Below are 21,385 nucleotides of genomic sequence, written 5' to 3' on the forward strand. Positions count from 1 at the left end.
ATACAAGGTTGACAGCCAGTACGCATAATACAGGACATGTACCAGGCGGTAGTACACCAGTAGCCCTGAGTCAACCAAGTCATACTCTATTACAAGTTGTTCAATAATTACAACTTCCACCAACCCAGAATAATTAATTACATGCAGTCACTCACCAAATCCGCCAGGAAAAAGGAAGAAAAATTTACAGGTCACCTCGAAACAGCAAGGCAGAAGCAGAATACACAGCACAGGTACCCAAAGGGTTTCAAAATCATAATCAGCAAGTAGATAAGTCCATACAGCTCAGCATAACCACAGTTGAAAGCAACAGGGAACTCCAAAACACAGGTACATGAAACAAATAACATAGGGAATTACACGAGATCCTTGCATTTCCTTTTACAATAGTTATTGACAACAACACTTTTGTTTCTTAAGTCTTTGATTTTCATTCACCAACATTCACTACAGCACTGCACCAAGCAAGGGAAGGAGGGGAGGAAAATTAGGCTGCACAAGGCAGAACAACAGAGATTAGGCAGCAGAGCAACAACAGTGGAACAACAAACAACCACCGCTCTGATACCACTCTAACCGATCACCACCCTCTAGGACCCCGGAAATATCCCAGCGGTGATGAGGTTAATAACCTTACCCCACCAGTTGAGGGAAAAGAAGGAGATAGGAAAAGAGAGAGAGAGAGAGGGAGAAAAAGAGAGAGAGAGAGAGAGAGAGAGAGAGAGAGAGAGAGAGACAGAGACACTGGTGTGAAGGTTGCTATTGTGTCCGCCCCAAGAGGGTAGTTTAAGCGAACACAAGAGAAAACATGGGCGAAAAAGAAGCGACAAGTCACAGTACATCAAAAAATTCCAAGGATAAAAACGGCACCAGCCAACAACATGATACTAAAATTACCCAAAGGAAGAAAAAGAGACACTTACCCAAAACGTGGAGGAAAAGCGACTTAAGGTCCGTGGACAACCAAACAAGAAAATAGTTGCAGCGCTGCACCAAATGTGGTAAATGAAAACCAACTTTTAAGTGATATGAAAAAGGAAACTTTAATAGACATTTAAATGAGAGGTAACATTTCAAGATAATATTAGGAGTGGACCTAGGTTCATTATTAATTCAGAAAATACTTTGAACCATATTGTTTAAAAGAAAGTAAATACTTGACTAACAATAATTGGATCAACCTGCAAGAAATTAATATGATTAATAAATAAATACCCAATGAGGCAGCTTTAAAAAAGAAAATGCAGACTTCATTTAACAAAATAAAGGAACTAAATCGTAAAAATCAACAAGGAAAAAAAACAACAGTGACCTCCATACCGTCAAACAAGATAATTAAATATTGATTTAAGTGTGATCGATCACGCGTTTAAGAAAAAAAAAACAAATACCATGTTTAGTAAACAAACCCTAGTCCCATGACCTTTAGGCCGGTTGCCTTTTAACTTTACCACAATTCGTTCCAATTTCTACCAAGGACAATTTCCAAGGGCACACGAAATTAAAGGAAGGAGTTACACTTTTCGCCCAGCCAAAGAACGAGACGAAACGACCAAAGGTAGGCCGAAATAAATCACTTTATATGAAATAAATGCCAACGATACCAGGCAACAAAAATATTTTGATCCCACAAGAACACATCAACCAACAACAACCGCGGTAAAACAAAACCCCCACAACAATTACCCAAACACACGTTGCCATAGTAACGGACAAAACAAAGCACGGTCTACAAAAGAGAAGAAACCAACGGTTTAAACTCAAAAATAAAACAGAGATCCCGGAAACAATGCAAAAAGAACAAAAAGGAGGAATAAAACCCAAAAGGCAAGGAACCCGAAGGAAAGCTAACCCCGCTACCTTGGAAACTGCGCCTTGGTTCACACCTTATTGTACAATCAAGTGCAAAAAAAAACTTTTACAGAATTTTACGATAAACATACAATTTCTTTTCCACCGTGCGAACTGCATTCTAAAATGACTAATTGCCGAAACCGTTTCCTAATGTTCACAGACGCACACGATATCCAGCACAATTTTCGAAGAGGAAGTCTTAATCCAAATATTATTATTATTATTATTACAGTTATCTTGAAGTACGCCGAAACACATAAATCTTCTTGCTTCCCCAGAAATACTTTAATCCAAAACAGTTACATACCTTTGAGTCCAGAAAAATTGAGAAGTTCAAACCTTGGCCATTGTTATTGAAGACCGGCAACCACGAGGCCGTGAACTAAAGTTGTTCACCAAGGATCCTGGGGATTATCGTAGCAAAAACATAATCCAGTGAAACAGTAGGAGGCCAGCAACTAATAGAGTAAGGGATAATCCCTCTTAAGTTGGTTTCATGGGGGTTTCAGCACCACCATCCGCCGCATAGCGGAACACTCACATACACGTCTATCCATGGCGGCTACAGGACGCCGACTCGCATCGGCAAGCAAGCGAGGAGCAGGCCAGTTTTGCCTGGTAGGAGGACTGCGCATGCGCGACCAACCAGAGCTAGGAGAACGCCCCACGGCTTACATTAGCATTAAACGGGAAGTCGAGCATTGAATTGACACAGAAATTCTAGGGCTCACAGGCCAGTTCAAAATGTTTATAAGGGGGAGGCTCACATTATTTAATATCGTCTCAAGATTTAGATGAAGCAAAAACTGAAATATCATTCGCACCATTGCAAATAAAATTTGCCTTAAAATATCATTTGAGAAAACATATATTACACTCCCAAAACCAACACCATTAAAGAAATACATATTAACAGTACTAAAATTGAAATTGAAACACAAATCAAATATCTAGGTGAGTTAATAACAGTAATTTAAATTAAAAACCTTCAATTCAGATAAGGCAAACCAGTTTTCTAGGGCACAAAAATTAACATGGGAAACTTACAAAAAGAAATGCTTATCCATTAATGTAAAAATCAAACATTAGAATACAGTCATAAAGCCAGAAGCCACATATGCCACAGAAACATTATTCCATCTAAACGAACAATCCAAAACTGACAGATTACAGAAGATTGAAAGACGAATTGGAAGAACGTGTATCAATAAAAGCAATCAAAAGGATGGGCAATGGCGAATAGTACCTAACAAGATTGTATATCAGAAATTAGAACTCATTACTGATACCATGCACAAGAAAAGACTAGGATATGGCCACATCTTGAGAATGTCTGATTCGTGACTTCTGAAACAGCTAGTGCAGTACAATCTTGCTTCAAAAACACTACAACTGGATGCAGATGGATTGATTATATACTGTATATTAGTCAAAGTACCTAATGCAAGAATTACTAAAAATTATTTAGGCCTGAAAACCAATCATTCGAAGCAATTATGTTCCTTATTTGCCGATGTAAGCCTTTCCACTATCACATGGCCGTTTTCGCTTGACATCTTCCCATTCACTTGGATTACATTTTCTATTTCTTCTATCCTTGGTCACCTTCTTTATGGCACTTGGTGATAGGTACACACAATCATTGCAATGATGATGATGATGATGATGATGATGATAATCATAATAATTCTTTTACGAGGGACTGTGGTAAATCTTCAAAAGACACTTGTGAAGGGTCCACACTCCACAAGTGTGTGGGATTCTTACCCACTAAAAACCATACACCCTTTTCCCACGATGTGTATCATCACCCCGGAACTGCTCTCGCATTACTTCTGGGTGATATCGTGCTTACTTTGTCTTTCAGACTTCTTCTTTCTTCATTTCTTCTTTACAAACGTTCGTACACTTCCAAATCCTTCTCCTTCTGACGAAGGATATCCTCCACATACACTGCCACGTGATCCCAGGATTCCTAGTTTCGTAGCATTGCTGTCAGTTCTCCCAGTTCAGTTTCCACACATCTTCTCTGTATCATCCAATGGCCACACACAAAGAAAGTGTGAAATACGTCATCGATGTTATCACAGTATATGCATGCTGCATCACTTGATCTGCCAACTCCATGCAGGAATTTCCAAAAATATCCATGTCCTGTTAGAAGCTGCGTGAGGTAATAGTTTACTTCACCATGAACCCTTTCAACCCAGACATCTACGCATGGTATCAGTTGCTTGGTCGATTTACCCCGAGGGTTACTTTCCCATCTGAGTTGCCATTGCCTCATCCTTTGACTGAAGGCACGCTTCTTTGCACATTTCTTTTCCAGCTCTCCTTGGGTACACCAGATTTCTTGTCACTCCAATGCAAGTAGATCTATTCTGGCTATTGCTGCCACTGTGAGGATTGCAGGTTCGGAAACCATGCGGTATGCACATGCAATGCGTAAAGCTGCTTTCCGTTGTACGGCAGCTGGAGATTCAGCCCAGATTTCAGAGCCATACAGGAGAACTGACTGAACCGTTGACACGAGAAGATGTCGTTTACTGGATTTCGGACCTTTAATATTTCCCATCAGTCTGCTAAGTGCAGTCATGTATTTTACTGCCTTATCTGTCACTCTCTGAACATGATTCCAGAATGTGAGCTTGTTGTCAAGTGTCACTCTTAAATATTTTGTGCTTGCAGATGTTTCAATCACTAACTCTCCAATAGTCATTGGCACAAGAGTCTCGATCCTTTTCCTCGTCAGAAGAACTATCTCCGTTTTGTGTTTGGCTAGTGTTAGACTGTATCCATTCTTTTATGTGCCACATCACCTGGTTCAATCTGATTTGAGCCATCTCAACATTACGAGCCACTATCAAGGTGGCCACATCATCAGCGTAGCCCACAAGCTTTATGTCCTCTGGCATCTCCATACGTAACAAGCCATCATACATTATGTTCCAAAGATCTGGACCAAGGATCGATCCCTGCACTGCACCAGCCGTCAGAAGTTTTGTCTTTTGTCCATCTTCCGTATCATACAGCTCAGTGTGATCCTTGAAATAGTCTCTCATTATGCGCTTAAGATATTGTGGTAGCTTGAAAATTTTTTCAAGAGCTACCAACATGTCGCTCCACCTTGCCAAAGTGAAAGCATTCTTCACATCCAGGGTCACAAGAAGTGTCAATTTATGGGAATGATGATTGCCCGTTTGTGCTCTTTCTGCTGTATTCACCACCTCCTACACTGCATCCAGCATCGAGTGCCCTCTCCGAAATCCATGTTGGCGAACAGATAGATTCCCTGCTAGCTGAACTGCTGAGAGGATTCTGGGCTGCAGAGTGGTTGAAACTCAGGGATAGGCGATCATACTCAGCTGCTTGTTTACTTCTGAGAATTTTAAAATCTAATGCTCCCTCATATTTGACCAAGTCCTTTGTCCAGATGAGTCAAGTGCACGACCGGGACAATAGGTTTACAGCTAACACCCTTCACGTTCCACAGCATCGTACGGTAAAGTGCAGTAAGTCGTTCATTGTCACTGCCTCTCAATTATACAACGATCTTAAACTATATGAAATTCAGCAAAGTAGTGTTGGAACTCAGAAAAAATCTCTTAAATACCGCTACCTTTCCACTTATTAAGCCATGTAAATGAATTTTCACCAAATTAATTAAATAGTACGAAATATCATAATCCCCTAGATACATTTTAGATGCTCAGTTTTACTCTTAATTCATCCTCGGCTTTAAAATTCTTAGGTTTCTGTTTCGTCTTCTGTTCCTTGTTAGTATAGTGTATTTTTATGAAATGTTAAAGTATTATTGTAACCTCCTAGATGTTTAGTTTTTAATCTTATTCTCATATCCTCAGTAGGAAAATGTATCTTACGCTTTTTATGTATTCTTTCATTAGATTTTGTAAGTTAGGTGATACATTTAAGTTAAAGTGGCAGTTAGTTACAGCCAAAGGGACCTCTGGTCCTACTTGTAATTAACTTTAAATAAATATATTTCTATATTTCTATATAACCACCAAGTTTTCCTTTGCTGATCAAAACCAATCGGGCCATTTTCCATCGGGGACTAAAAACACCCGCTTTCAGGCAGTGATTATACATATTCAGCAACAATTCTGGACAGAGTTCTGACATTATTTTTAGCACTTCTGCAGGTATACCATCTGGTTCTGGAGTTGTCTTGTTTCTAAGAGAGCTAATAGCTCTATTCAACTGTTCTAATGTGAAGAGGGGTATTTCATCCAGTTCTTAATATCATCACAGTCAATCCTCTCTGGATGGTCTGGGAATAGTGTATCCACAATTTGTTTAATAGTTTGCGGATTCATACTTGGGGTTGAAAATGTCCCGAGTTTCTTTATTACAATCTTATAACCTAGTACCCATGGATCAACTTCTACTTGTTTAGCTAATGCCCACCATTTATCGGCTTTACTCTTTCTAATTGTGTTGTGGAGTTCCTTCTTCCCTGACTTGTACTCCACTGTGACTGAGGTATTCTCTGGACGGCCTCTCATCCTCTGAGCCCTGCTTCGAAGTCGCAAACAATTCCTTCTCAGTTCAGCAATCTCTTCGGTCCACCAGTACACTGGGCCTTTGCTATTTCGCAGTCTCCTACAGGACATTGAGACATTGCATGCTTGGTGGATTAGCTGCATGGTGAGTTAAACACATACACCAGCTGCATCTTTCCCTCTATGACCAAAACATTTTTCTGTTATGTTCTCCATTCCATTCCGTATTACATCAGTAAACTTTTCCTTGTCGATGCAGGCTATGTTCCACCGTGCTGGCCTGCGCATGATGTTTCTTACTTGAGCAGTCAAAAGATGATATATTGATGATCACTCCCCATATAGTTCTTGATCACTTGCCATTCAGTAATCTTATGTATGATATCCTCCGATGAGAAGGTTACATCGGGTATTGCTCCCTGGTATCCTGGCCATCGAAATGTTGGCACATTTCCAATGTTGTTGACCACCAAACCCATTCTGGGTGCCATCTCCATTATACACCATCCTCTGGAGTCTGTTTGTGGCATGCCCCATTCCAACGCTTGACCATTTAAATCACCAGCGACCACTGGTCTGTTTTCCATTCTGCGTAATGTATCCTCAAGGCCATTAAGTTTCATCTGAAAGTTGGAAACAATTCATTTGGCATAAAATAACAGCTTACAGTTGTGATTCCCCCAGTCTGCACCCAAACAAAACCATCTTCACATCCATGCTCTGTTACTGAAACTTTTCCTAGATCTGGTATCCAAATTGCAGCTGTACCAACGTTATCCACAAACCACCCTGGATGATCCCTCTCTTGATATGGTTCACTAATAATAATATTGTTTGCTTCCATCTCATAAATAATAATAATAATAATAATAATAATAATAATAATAATAATAATAATAATAATAATAATAATAATAATAATAATAATAATAATAATAATAATAATAATAATAATCATCATCATCATAATAATGGCTTGCGGCATCCAAAGAGACCTGGTGCAGGTCCATTACAACATATGAGAATCATTCTGTATTGACGGTTTTCACTTTACAAAGCAAAAAATTAAATGTATCCTCCTAATCCATCTTCTGTGAAATGGGGGAGGGGGGTTAAAGTAATCTATATAAACTAAAAAAGTGCTAAAACATAATGAAGGAATAAATGAAAAACAAAAGAGACAGACGGAAATAAAAACAATAAAAATATACAATATTTACATCACTAGATGGAGAAATAAATAACTCGCTGAGACAAATTCAGTGAACAAAGGGTTAATATAAAACATAATTGAATCCAAAAAATGTACTAACCCTAAGAAAATAAAATAAAATAAAAGATAACAAACAGAAACAAAACAATAAATGCTAATAGTGAGGTTGCCAACCTCTTAGACTAATTTTTTTTAGTTTGATAACAATTCAAAAACAGGACAAAATGTGTTGAAAATTCACGCTGACAGTCTGTCTTTGTAGAAACACCTCCCACAAATGGCTAGGAGGGAAGCAAAAAAGCTTGAGAAACCAAGTTTGAGAGGAGACAACGTGCCAGGTGAAATGTATGTGATAAGTGATAGAGAAACGCCGATCAATTTAAAATTTTAGAATAGCAGCATTCTCAATTTCTTCTCAATTTAGCAGTCCCTTTCTTGAAGATTATTTCCAGTGTTGGCTGGATGTGTTTGCCTTATTTTAAATGGTCGGGAGGGCAGCGACAAAATTGAGAAGCTGTGTTAGAGAAGTAACAGGTGCATGGTAAACTGTAAGTAAACATAGTGGTAACCGTCAGTGAAGTTCCAATCTGTAATGGAAAAAATGAGGTTGTGTGAGAAACTTGGGCTGATATGTAAAAAGTGTAAAATGGGTGTGAAGAAAACGTCAAACTTACGGTACTTAAAAGGTGGTTGTCCTCTCGAACTGACCTGGACTTCTCAAAGTTAACAGTCCCGTTTGTATGATCGAGTCTATTGTTGGCTCAGCTGTATTTGCGAGAATGGAAGCTCATTTTGGTAATGAGAAAACTTCACTTTCCAAGGACAGATAACACTGGCAGTGCATTAGAAAATGAATGGTCATCACTGTGACTGTTGTAGCTTGACACTAGACCCTTAACTAAAGACCTTTCCGGAATAAGGATGAAAATAACAAATTTTTGAAAAGTGAGATTTCAGTGGAAATGGGGTGTATCATCATGCTTCTATGCTGTGGTGTCATGTCTTATGTTTGAACTTCAAGCTGGTTTACAGCCAGTAGAACTTTGTGGTCTGTGGTGTAAAGATTGAATATCAGCCAATATGGTGGTCAGTGCTTCTGTTGGTTCATCACCAGGTGTAATAGACCATTTACATAAAGGCCATAAATTAAATCACATCTATATTTTGAAATATTTTCTCAACATTTTTATTGTTATTGTTGTTATTTTTATCATCACACTAATATTATTTAATACCATTTATGTTCCAAGTGCATGTACAGGTTTTCTCTTCTGTTAAGACACACTTGCAGATTATTTTCCATTGTATTACTTCCAATTCATAGATTAAAACCTTAGGTTATAACAATAAAAACAATATTGTTTTTAATAGATGAACCAACACAAAATTCTTATCATGGGATTACAGGAAATTAGAAACACTGACCAGGATGCCTTGGAATCTCAAGGGTACAGACTTTATAAAGGTATACCCGGGAAGAGAGTGATGAAGAATGTCCCACAATTTGGAACAGGATTTTTAGTCAGCCTTAAAATAATAAACTCAGTTCAAGAATTCAGATCACAGTCTCCACGACTCTCAACGCTCACCTTAAAGGCATCTAATAAAATCTATACTATAATAAATGCCCATGCTCCCACTAATGTTAAAAACAACTCCTCAAAAGACCAGGAGGAAACAGGAGAATTTTGGGACCTATTGGACCAGACCATAGATAACATCCCCAAACACCATATAAAATTATTAATAGGCGACTTCAACGCTCAACTAGGCAGAGAAAGAAAATACCGTGACATCATCGGAAAATGGCCAGCACACAAGAAAACAAATAAAAATGGAGAGAGACTAGTTGACCTGTGTAGAAACCATAATTTAATCTCAAAATCTACATGTTTTAAGAGGAAACCTCAAAAACTCAAAACATGGAAACACCCTGACTACACTAAAGGAGAATGGCAACTGGACCACGTCTACATGGACAAATACCACCACAAAGAGATCTATAACGTCAAAGTCCTCCGAGGAATAGACACAGGTTCAGATCACTACGTAGTTAAAATTAAAATTAAACTCACTCCCCAGAGGAGACAACAAAAGCAAGCCCTTAAAACTAAAAGAAAAATAGATCCTACCCAGCTAATCAACAACAAAAATTACCAGAAAGCAACTGAAAAAATAAAAATCACAGACAAACTTGAAGACTTAGTACACAACCTTAAACAAATTGCAGAAGACCTAGCTCCAATTAAACCATGTAAAAAACACCAATGGTGGAACAGTGAATGTGATGAAACAGTGGAGAAAAGACATCAGGCATGGCTATTACATCAGTCCCAAAAGACAGAAATATCCTATCAAAAGCTAGTAAAACAGAGAAAAGAAACTACCCAAGTCTTAAGAAGAATAAAAAGACAACATCATAAGGACACCCTGCAGTTAATTGAAGAACAGTTCAGTAAAACTAAATCAAGGGACTACTACAAAACCTTCAGAAAGCAGCTCCAAAAATATGAACCCCCGACCCTACTGATGAAGGATGAAGATGGTAAGCTGGCCCATAACAATAAAGACAATGCAGAAATTCTGGCTAAACATTTCAACAAGCTTTTAAATTGTGAGGAACCTACAGAACTCCTTCATTTGGACACCAACACCCCGATAAAAACATCACCAGAAAATATCAATCCCCCCACAATAAAGGAAGTCTACCAAGCTCTGAATAAATTAAAAAACTACAAAGCGCCAGGAGAAGATCAGACCTTTGCGGAAATCTGGAAATATGCAGGAACCTCAGCAAAAGTTGCCCTCCATCAACAACTTGTTTCTATCTGGATTAAAGAAGAACTACCAGAACACTGGACAACAGCCCTCATTCAACCTCTGCACAAAAAAGGGGACAAAACCGACCCTAATAACTACAGGGGAATCTCTCTCCTAGACATAACATACAAAATATTTTCAATAATCATCCTTAATAGGATAAGTTTACAACTTGAGAAAGAACTAGGAGAATATCAAGGAGGTTTCAGACCCTGGAGGAGCTGTCCTGATCAGATCATGAGTCTTAAGTTGATAATGGACTATAACAGGAGAAGAAACAGAGATATGGTGATAACATTTGTAGATTTCAAGAAAGCTTATGATTGCATCCATAGAGAATCTCTGTTTAAAATTTTAAGACACCTTGGACTACACCCCAAATTAATAAACATGATAAAATTGACTCTCACCAATACCAAGTCAAAAGTGAAGTTTAGGGGTGAAACATCAGAGACATTTGAAATTAAAACTGGACTACGGCAGGGAGATGGGCTCTCACCACTATTATTTAACTGTGCTCTATAAATGGTAATGAGGGAATGGTTTAGAAAATGTCCCCCCAAAATAAAGATTGGCCGAAAAATCAAAACAAATTGCCTGGGTTTTGCTGACGATTTAGCATTACTAGCAGTGGACATAAAAGAAGCAAAAACCCAGATATCAGAACTTCAAAACATTGCAAATAAAATTGGCCTCAAAATATCATTTGAAAAAACAGAAATTATGCCCCAAAAACCAACACAGCTAAAAGAAGTCACCATAAATGGTAATAAAATCAAAATAGTAACTCAGTTTAAATATCTTGGAGAAGTAATAACACATAACTTAAATGAAAAAATCTCAATCCAAGTAAGAACAAATAGATTAGCTAAAGCACAAAAATTAACATGGGATATCTACAAAAAGAAATGTCTATCAATAAATACAAAAATAAAACACTACAACACAGTTATAAAACCGGAAGCTGCATATGCAGCAGAAACACTCTTTTACCTGAATAAACAATCAAAGACTGACAGACTTCAGAAAATTGAAAGGAGGATTGGAAGAACCTGTATCAACAAAAAATATCAGAAAGATGGACAGTGGCGGTTAATACCTAACAAAGTCGTGTACAAAGAGCTAGAACCCATTACAGATACTATGCGTAAGAGGAGACTGGGATTCTTTGGACATATCATGAGGATGCAGGACTCGAGACTTCTGAAACAACTAGTACAACACAATCTCGTCTCAAAAAATACCACAACAGGATGTAAATGGATCAGAGAAGTAAGAGAGGATCTGAAGGAAATAGGCCTTACAACAGAAGACACCAAAAATAAGATAAAATTGAATACAAAACTCAAGAATACGAACCTCCGCTTTACCCTTACACAAAACAAACCAACAACACGCACATTTTCAACTGAGGAAAGGGCACGAAGATCGGAGCGTCTGAAGAAGTACTGGGAGGACCGCAAAGCCCGAACAATCCCTTCAAAGAGACCTGAACGACGGACTGACTAAAGTGATCCTATGTGGTCATAAAAGAAGAAGAAGAAGAAGAAGAAGAAGAAGAAGAAGAAGAAGAAGAACTCATTTGTACACTTTCATATGCAATTGGTTGGAGTAGTGTATGCCACGAAATAAACCCCAAATAAATTTTCCTTCTCTTGAAGAATTACTGACTTTTTGGTAGCATCCTTATTCCGGAGAGGTTTCAAATGATAAAGCGCATTTTGCTTCAGGTGCTCAGGGATACATGCATGATTCATTTGTGAGCAGGGCCAATGACCTAGTTTTTAAGCCCCTTTAAACAAAAATCAACATCATCAAGTTGTGTGACATGGACTATGGCCTCACCTATAATTAGTCTATCCCTCTTCTACTTACACTGTGTGCCATCTTGTCTTACCTCTTGGAACTTGATTTAGTTGTGATAAATTACATTACATTACATAATTACATAAATTAAATTGAGGTTCGTACCCCTTCCTGGATTGTTAAGGTGGCTCTAACTGTGCCCAATCGACACCTGTCCAGATGGCTATAAAGGGCTGTTCATTTTCCTCAGTGAGTGACTTTCTACATATGCAACTGGACTTGTGAATTTGATGTGCAATGGCTGACTGTTGGGCTAATTTCACATAAGGTAGGGCGTCATTGAAATATGAAAATCTAAGGCTATCCTTATGACTCCTCTCCTGGTTGAGGGAGATATTTTAAAACTTGAAATCACTACACAGATATTATGTAACTGTTAGGTTTGGATTTTGTGTTTTATTATTAAACTAGCAGTTACCCATGGCTTCGCTCGCGTAGATTTCGTAATTTGATCAAAGTAATCGTTTCTTGCCATTGTAATAAGACATTATCTGAAAATTCCTAAAATATAAAAACTCACCCAAAAATTGAGTTTAATTTACCCCAAAAATTGTTCATAAACCATGTTTGTGGTAATACCTTTTGTGACTATACGACCATGTGACATAGAACTGTACATGTGAGAAATAGTCTTCTCTCAAGTTGAAAAAAATGAATACATGTTTCTTTATGTTTAAAGGAGATTCCAAATACCTATTCCCACATCTGTAACATCTTCAGTTTTTGAGATAACATAAGTATCCCCATAAAAAAAAAGTTCAACCCCTTGATCAGTCCTTCGCCCACCCCAACCCCCATTTAAGTGTATTTTCCGAAAACAAAAATACAACAAAAATACATGTTTCTTCATTTTTTAAAGGAGATTCCAAGTACCTATTTTCATGTCTGTAACATCTTCAGCTTTTAAGATACAAGTATCCTCATAAAAAACTATTCAACTATTTTTCACTTCTTTTCATCCCCCATTAAGTGCCTTCTCCAAAAACAAAAAGTTAAATGTTCCTATATTTTTAAAGGACTTTCCAAATACCAAGTTTCTTGTCTCTAACATGTTAAGTTTTAGACATATAATGTAGATATAGCGGTACTCATTTTAAAAATTCACCCGCTTTTCCAATTCCTTTCGGCCCCTTTGACTGGATTTACTGGAAACAAAAAAAAATGTGTTTCATTATTTTTAGAGGAGATTCCAAATACCAGTTTTCATGTCTGTACATCTGTAAGACCTTCAGTTTTTAAGATAAAGTATCCTCATAAACATATTTCAACTCATTTACTTATTTTCAACCCCACACCCCTTACATCAATTTTTCGAAAAAAATCCCCAAGAAACAAATGTGTGTTTCTTTACTTTTAAAGGAGATTCCAAATACTAATTTTCACGTCTGTAACATCTTCATTTTTTGAGATATATATCCTCACAAACGTAATTCAACTCTTTTCTCACCCTCCTCCCTTCCTACCCATTAAGCTGATTCCCCCTCCCCAAAATTGTGTGTTTCTTTATTTTTAAAGGAGATTCCAAATACCAATTTTCGAGTCTTTAACATCTTTAGATTTTGAGATATAAGTATCCGCATACAAAGAATTCAACTAATTTTTCAATTCATTCACCCCCCCTTAAGTGGGTTTTCCAAAGACAAAAGAACACGTGTTTCTTTACTTTGAAAGAAAATTCCAAATTCAAATTATCATGCCTCTAACATCTTCAGTTTTTGAGATATAAGTATCCTCATTAAAAGAATTCAAGTCCTTTTTCACCCCAGCCTGTTAAGTTGATTCCCCCTTCCAAAAAAAAATGCATGTTTCTTTATTTTTAAAGGAGATTCCGAATACAAATGTTCACGTGTGTAACATCTTTAGTTTTTGAGATATAAGTATCCTCATACAAAGAATTCAACTAATTTTTCAATTAATTCACCCCCCTTAAGTGGATTTTCCAAAGACAAAAGATTATGTGTTTCCTTACTTTGAAAGAAAATTCCAAATACAAATTTCCATGTCTGTAACAACTTCAGTTTTTGAGACATAAGTATCCTCATGAAAATAATTCAACTCCTTTTTCACTCCACCCCCGCCTGTTAAATTGGTTTCACCCCACCCAAAAGAATGCTTGTTTCTTTATTTTTCAAGGAGAATCCAAATACCATATTCTATGTCTGTAACTTTCAGTTTTGAAATATGAGTTTCTCCAGATAAAGAATTCAGTTTTTTTCACTTCCTTTCACACTTCCCACTTAAGTGAATTTTCCAAAAATAAACAGTACCCGTTTCTTTAAAGGCGCTTCCAAATAGCAATTATCATGAATGTAACATCTTCAGTTTTTGAGATATATGTATCCTCGTAAAAGGAAATCATCTCTGTTTCCCCCCCCCCCCCCAAAAAAAAATGCATGTTGCTTTATTTTTAAAGGTGATTCCAAATACCAGTTTTCACATCTGCAACTTGTTAAGTTTTTGAGATATACTGTAGACATGCTTATTATTAAAATTCACCCCTCCTTTTTCAGTTCCCCTTAAGTGGATTTTTTGAAAAAAATATTTATGTCTCTTTACTTTTACAGGAAATTTCAAATACCAGTTTTCAAATCTGTACCTGTATATTACTTACCTGTCTGAGATACTTTGCAGATATAGTCTTTTTTAAAATTCACCCCGTTTGTCACTCCTGTTCACCCCCTATTCATCGGATTACCAAAAACACAAAAATACATGTTTCTTTATTTTCAAAGGAGATTCCAAATACCAATTTTCATATCTGTAACATCTTCAGTTTTTGAGATATAAGTCTTCTCATAAAAGGTGCTCAATCACTTTTCCCCTATTTTTCACCCCCCTTAATGGAATTTTCCGAAAACAAAAAAAATATGTGGTTCTTTATTTTTAAAAGAAATTCCAAGTACCCGTTTTTACGTCTGTAAACTTTTGAGATATATATATCCTCATTTTTAAAATTCATCCCCCTTCCACCCCCTTAACGCCGTAAAATCCAAAAATCCTTCCTCAGTGAGCACCTACACCCTAATATAAATGTATCCCTAAAATTTTGTTTCTTGATGTCCAGTAGTTTTGGCTCGGCGATGATGAATCAGTCAGTCATGACATGTTATATATACAGTAGAAGTCCGATAGTCCAGCACGTTTGGGACCGGCCCGGTGCCAGATTACCGAAAATGCCGGACTATCGGGTGGTACCTCTTACTACGATATATGTTAATGCGTACAGCGAAAACAGCTGTAACAAGGCATTTTGCAGTAAAATGTTGATCAGCAGAACCATTAGTTTAACAAATTTAGCTCAAAATTAGGGCAGCACTACATTTTCATTCAACACAATCCAGTTTACAATATTTTAGTGTGACTTAAAAAATCTTGAATTTTTTTTTGTTTTCGAGATCGTTGTTCCTTGGCATAAAAGTTATTTCTGGTGATATGTAAATCAATAAGTTCAGTGGCATTATAATTAGTATTACACTCAACAAAGGTGATAAATTTATTTAGGGACTTTGCGGCTAGATCGTAAGGAACAATACTGTAGCGAAAAGTGCTTGCAATCAAAACAATGTACTGAACCTTTGTATGGTGACAGCCAACAATGCCGATTGTGTCTAACAGTAGCAGACGCGTAGTGGACACTTCCGGGTGGTTTTGAACAGCGCCGTGCACTTTAACTGTCACAAACATAAAAAAAGAACAATTAAAAAATCCTGGAATGGTGCCGAACCATTGGGCGTTCCGGACTGTTGGATGCCGGACTAATGGAATTCTACTGTACATAATTATGTAGGGAAGTTATGAGTTGTCAAATGATGAATAGGGCAAGTTTTAATTTTTCTTATTTAATATCACTATGCTGGGTTAACATAAAGCATCAGACCATCATTGTAAATGTCCCAAGGATGTTTGAGTGGTTAACCTTTGGTATCCTCCTCTCCTTTCTCTTACTTACAACTAGGGATGAAGAGCAAAGATAAGTACATTTCTCTTGTCCTGTACTTACTCAGCATTCTTCTTATTCTACATTTCCTGCATCAAAACTGAAGATCTGTCAAGTTGGCCCCTCAATGAGCGATGATGCTCACCCTTCTGATGAAGTTGAGAAGCAGAAACGAGTTTGCTGGACGCTGAGAAGAGATGGATGTGGAAGAACCAGGATTGATAAGGAGAGAGCCTATCTATTTGTTGATGGCAGTGTATGAAGATATGGAGGTTATCCTTGTCCTTTTGTTTTTATATTTGTCCTTGTCTACTCTTTCTGTTGCTCCCTTTTCACACATTAACCTGCCTGTATGTTCATCCTATTTCAGTTCCTGATCTATATGTGAGTTGATTCTGCATTTGTTTGTTCCTCTCCAATACTTATAAGGTATGAACTTATGTAGCTGATTTCATAGTTTTTTCACCGGTATGTTATAGTGTAATAATATCTACATTTAACTTGTGTGCTTGACAGACTGAAAAGCTTTTAAGTTACATGTAACTGAGTTGACACTGGAATGTACGGCTTCCTTCTTAAGAAATTTATAGTTGTTGTCAAATCAAAGCTCAAGAGGAAATGCTGGAATATGTAGGTCTCCATTTACGTATATCAGCCAGTTTTCAAGAATGGCCAGTTATACATTGATACACCTGAAGTTGTAATAGGTAGTGCTAGAATGTAATGCTACAAAGAATTTTTGTATACTCAAAACCCTCCTTTAAATACTTACTCCCACTGACTGACATATATAATTTATCAAAGATAGGATGTAGTGAAAGAGGACAGGGACATACAGCAGAAAGTACAGAATGACAAGTTAGTGTGAGCATGTGGAACAAGCAAAAGGATTAACAAGGGTACACATTAAAACTCAAAAGGTAAAGGATATATACACTGGTCTCTTTGTTGAACTCTCCCTTTCTTCTTCTTCTAAGCCACCGATGAGTATCGTAGCTGTCCTTTTCGGTTTTCATATTTGTCTTTATTTCTTCTTTTACTTGTTTCTTCTGTCCATACTAGTGTTTCATGCTCTTCATTGTGTGTGTTCGTATTCTTCTTCCTGGTTTGCTCTCTTTGGCAACTTATAACTGTTCACCTGCTTGTTCCACAAACATTATCTATACAGTGCAAGGCCTGTAAAGAAAATAGCTCTTTAGGGAGCTTATCTGCAGCCTAGTTAGCTTTGCCCCTTCAAAATATTCCTCTCTTCTACTAACACAAAACTCCTAACGTTGTTTCTACTTTAGAAAGCAGTTCTGGTAGGTAATTTGGGGAATTGTATGCAGTTCCACCTGCTTTTTCAGTTTGATCTTTTCATCTGACTGAAATCGTCATTCCTTCTGTGTGAATTTCAGTTTGGGGAATAGAAAAGGTCTACTAGGGCAAAGGCAGGTGTGTAGGCCTAGTGTGGATGGGAAAGCACAATTGTTTCATGTTTGTCAAAAATTCACGAATCAAAAGTGATGCATGAGCTGGTATGTTGTATTGATGGAGGCTTCAGAAGTTGTTTCTCCATGAGTTTGGTCTTTTAATCCTGTCATTTTCTCACAAATATCTCAAGATTTTGAGGTAATACCAACAGTTTATCCTTAGAGAGGAATTCATAGTCAAACAAGACCATCATCAACACTTTCACATTTGACTTCACCTGCTATGCTTTTTCAATCTTGGCAAATCACCATAAACTGTCTTCATTCTTTGGTATGTCTCCGTAAATGTTTCCCCATTTTGAAGCAGAAGTGAATGTTCATTGCTCATAATATTTAGGTATCCCCAACAATTGTACAGTAACACATACTCAACACACTCAAAACTACCGCTGCTGAGCGATAACTAATTGTTTCAAAAATAAAATGACACTTACTTAGGAAGGATACTACTATACAGCACCACTCATCAGAAACTGCTAAGACACATGTGTGCAGTATTTTCAAAGTCATGAGTGAATCTTCTCTATCCTTACCTAACGAATCACTTATTTTCTCTATACTTAGCTTGTGATATATGCTTTTGTGCTACTTTTGTTTGATAATCTCATTTCTTAAGTTGAATTTGTTGTAGTTAAGATCACTGTTGGCCTATCCTTATTAAAATCTGTTTTCTCTTTGTTTAAGTGGTATCCACAGTAGCAGAGCCTATGCCGGGTTGGGGAGACTCTTATAATGGTATAAGTGGACTGATGGTAGCTGGTGCCATGGGCCTTATACATGTACCATATCATGATGATTTAGTGCGCATGGATTATATACCTGTGGATGTTGTCTGTAAAGGAATGATAATTGCAAGTTGGCTGAGAGGTCAGCAAAGGTGAGTAAATAACTGTTATTTATGATTTCTAAATGTTGAAAGTAATATAAAAATTAAGAAAATTAACCCGCAGTGGTTGTGCTCTCTCTTACAGGTAAGTGGTCATGGGTGAGATTTTCCCTCACCTCTGTAACTGTGTGCTATATAAATATTGGTCTCAACAGCAGTAATAATTTAATTAGCTGTACTGAAGTATATTTTAAATTTCTGTGTAAGAAAAAATACCAATGCTGGAAAAATAAAGAATATAATATGTACATTTTATGAAAAGCACTGCAATTCAGTAAATACAGTAGAAGTCCGTTATAGCGAGAAATCATAACAGCGAAAATGTACTCGCTATAACGCATTATCGTTATATCCGATTTTGCATAAAAGTCGGAAAAACCCCCATGCACATTAAAATTGGTATGAAACAGCAATCAGTTTGTTAAAATCTTGCATTTCCGCAGATGATAACCACACTACGGCTTACTTGTTTGTTATTTTACGAAATCCGATACTACATGAAAGTGTATGTTTAATTTCATTCTGAAAAAACTATAATACCGTATTTCTCCAAATCCAAGATGAGCCCCACTTTTTCCGTCAAAAAATTTAAATCAGGCTCAAAAAGTACTTTGTAAAATCATATGAATGCCTTGTTGTACAGTAGGCCTACGCATTTTTAGACTTTTTAGACGCCGAACATTGACTTTCGTAATGCCGTATTTTTTTCTTCTTTTTTTTTGGCGGGGGGGGGGCTGCACAATTATTCTTTATTTCCGCGGGTTTAAGGACCATTAACTTAAAATCGGCATCATAATACCGAAGAGAACCCGTTGAAAATTTGCCGGCAATAGCTATTCCATGCGTCTCTACAATACGACGATCCATCAGAAAATTATTCTTGCTGTCTATAAAACTTACTTTTACTCAGCGTCAGATATAACCGGCTACCGCTACACGCTTGTCTGGCTTGCCGGGTTCGGCCAAATTCAGCGGCTAGCGTTGTATAGGCCTAATCGCGGACGTTGAAGGTCAACGAACGAGTTTATTTCACTACGGTATGGCCATTCCGCCCTTGCGTTTTTCATGCACATACCTCACAATTTCATCTTGGACTTCCTTAAAACGCCCTTCCTTGTTGCGGACCAATGAATGTATTTTTTGTACAGTATGCATTTTTTTAGCTCTTTGTCTTCACGCTAACACCAAATTTTGGCTTTAGATAGGCTGTGCCGTATTTTCTTGCGGCTGCACAATTATTCTACATTTGCGAGTGTTTAATAACCATTAACTTGAAACTGGCACCATAATATCGACTAGAACCCATTGAAAATTTGCCGGCAATACCTTTTCCACGTATCTTTACAATACGATTATCCATCACGAAAATATTCCTGCTGCCTATAAAACTTAATTTTACTAAGCGTCAAGTACAATAGACGCGTTATAACTCCGCCACCGAGTAGCCATTGCCTTTCTAAGAATTCGAAGGGTCGCGTGTTTTGATGCCATTCTGCAGATTTGAGAAACGTTTTTATAGAGACCAATGGAACACCATTCTCTCTTCACTATTTTCTGAGATCCAGTGACGTTACACTGTACAACCGGTTGTCGCTGCTAGCGATGTATAGTAAAAAGGCGGTCTTTTATTGTCAACGAGTTCTGTGCGCGTGTGAAAAGAAGCAGCGTGGTTACCGCGTTGCCAGTGGTATCCATTAACTTACTGTTAGGCCGCGAATGCAACAACCCTTGAGTTTTCGCACGAGAGTCTGAGGAAAAAAGTCTTGGATTCGGAGAAATACGATATCACTCCAGAGGTTTCTGTGGCAAACACCTCAGTTTTCTTCTTCAAACAGCGTCACCTAACCTAACCGTATACGTACCGGCATCATGAAAACATATTTGAAACGCATGTAGAGAAATGATAACCTACTCGCGAAAATTTTACATGTAAATAGCCTTTTCGAAATTTAACTAGACGCGAGAATATATCGAATATCCTCTGAAATCAGTGATGTACTCTGCCATATCTTGAGGCGTATCCCATTCTTACTTAATTTCCGTATATAACATTAAAATTAAGATATCGTTTACTTCAGTCTTTATTTTTAACGAGTTAACAACTGCTATCGGCCACGTTATTTACGCATTTATTACGAAAACGTGTTATCCTCTGTCATTTCGAATTTTCTTTAGAGAACAGCACTCGACGGGTATTACTAATCTACTCCAACATCGCCTTTGAATGTCAACGAGAGAGCTCGCAAATGCACAAAGTATGAAAACTATACCGGTACCGTACCGAAGATGATCGATCGCATTTTGTAGCAAACGTTTCAGTTTTCTTATTCAAGCAGCGTCAACCTATCCTAACCGAACCGTACTATACGTATGATGAAAACATATTTCAAGCGCCAGTAGAGAAATGATAACCTTCTCGCTATAAATTTTCGTAATAGCCTTTCCGTAATTTAACCAGACGCGACAAAATATAAACTAACCTCAGAAATCAATTGAGCACTCTGCCATATCTCGACGTGTATCCCATTCTTACTTAATTGCAGTATTTAGCCTCAAAATTAAGCTGTCGTTTAGTCAGCCTTAATTTTTAACGAGTTAACAACCGTTATCGGACACGTAATTTACACATTTATTACGAAAATATGTTCTCTTTCATTTCGAATTTTCTTTACAACGGGTATTACTAAATTGACTTCGACATCGCCTTCGAATGTCGACGAGAGAACTCGCTAGTGCACAAAGCGAGGAAACGATGCCGAGGGTAATTGATCTTATGCAATCTCATCGCAGGGTGCATAAATATCGGTAACGGGA

General features: G+C 37.5%; 1 protein-coding gene across 2 annotated transcripts in view; it reads left to right on the forward strand.

Annotated features, from left to right (window-relative positions):
* LOC136856746 (fatty acyl-CoA reductase 1) overlaps positions 1-21,385 on the forward strand; it is a 324,691-nt gene that overhangs the window by 176,913 nt on the left and 126,393 nt on the right. For both annotated transcript variants that reach the window (XM_068224950.1, XM_068224951.1), the window contains exon 6: positions 18,370-18,562. In XM_068224950.1, coding sequence (XP_068081051.1) covers positions 18,370-18,562 — 193 coding nt within the window. The remainder of the gene's footprint in view (positions 1-18,369; positions 18,563-21,385) is intronic.

This window comes from Anabrus simplex, chromosome 1 (genome assembly GCF_040414725.1).
Source record: "Anabrus simplex isolate iqAnaSimp1 chromosome 1, ASM4041472v1, whole genome shotgun sequence".
NCBI classification, from domain to species: Eukaryota; Metazoa; Arthropoda; class Insecta; order Orthoptera; family Tettigoniidae; genus Anabrus; species Anabrus simplex.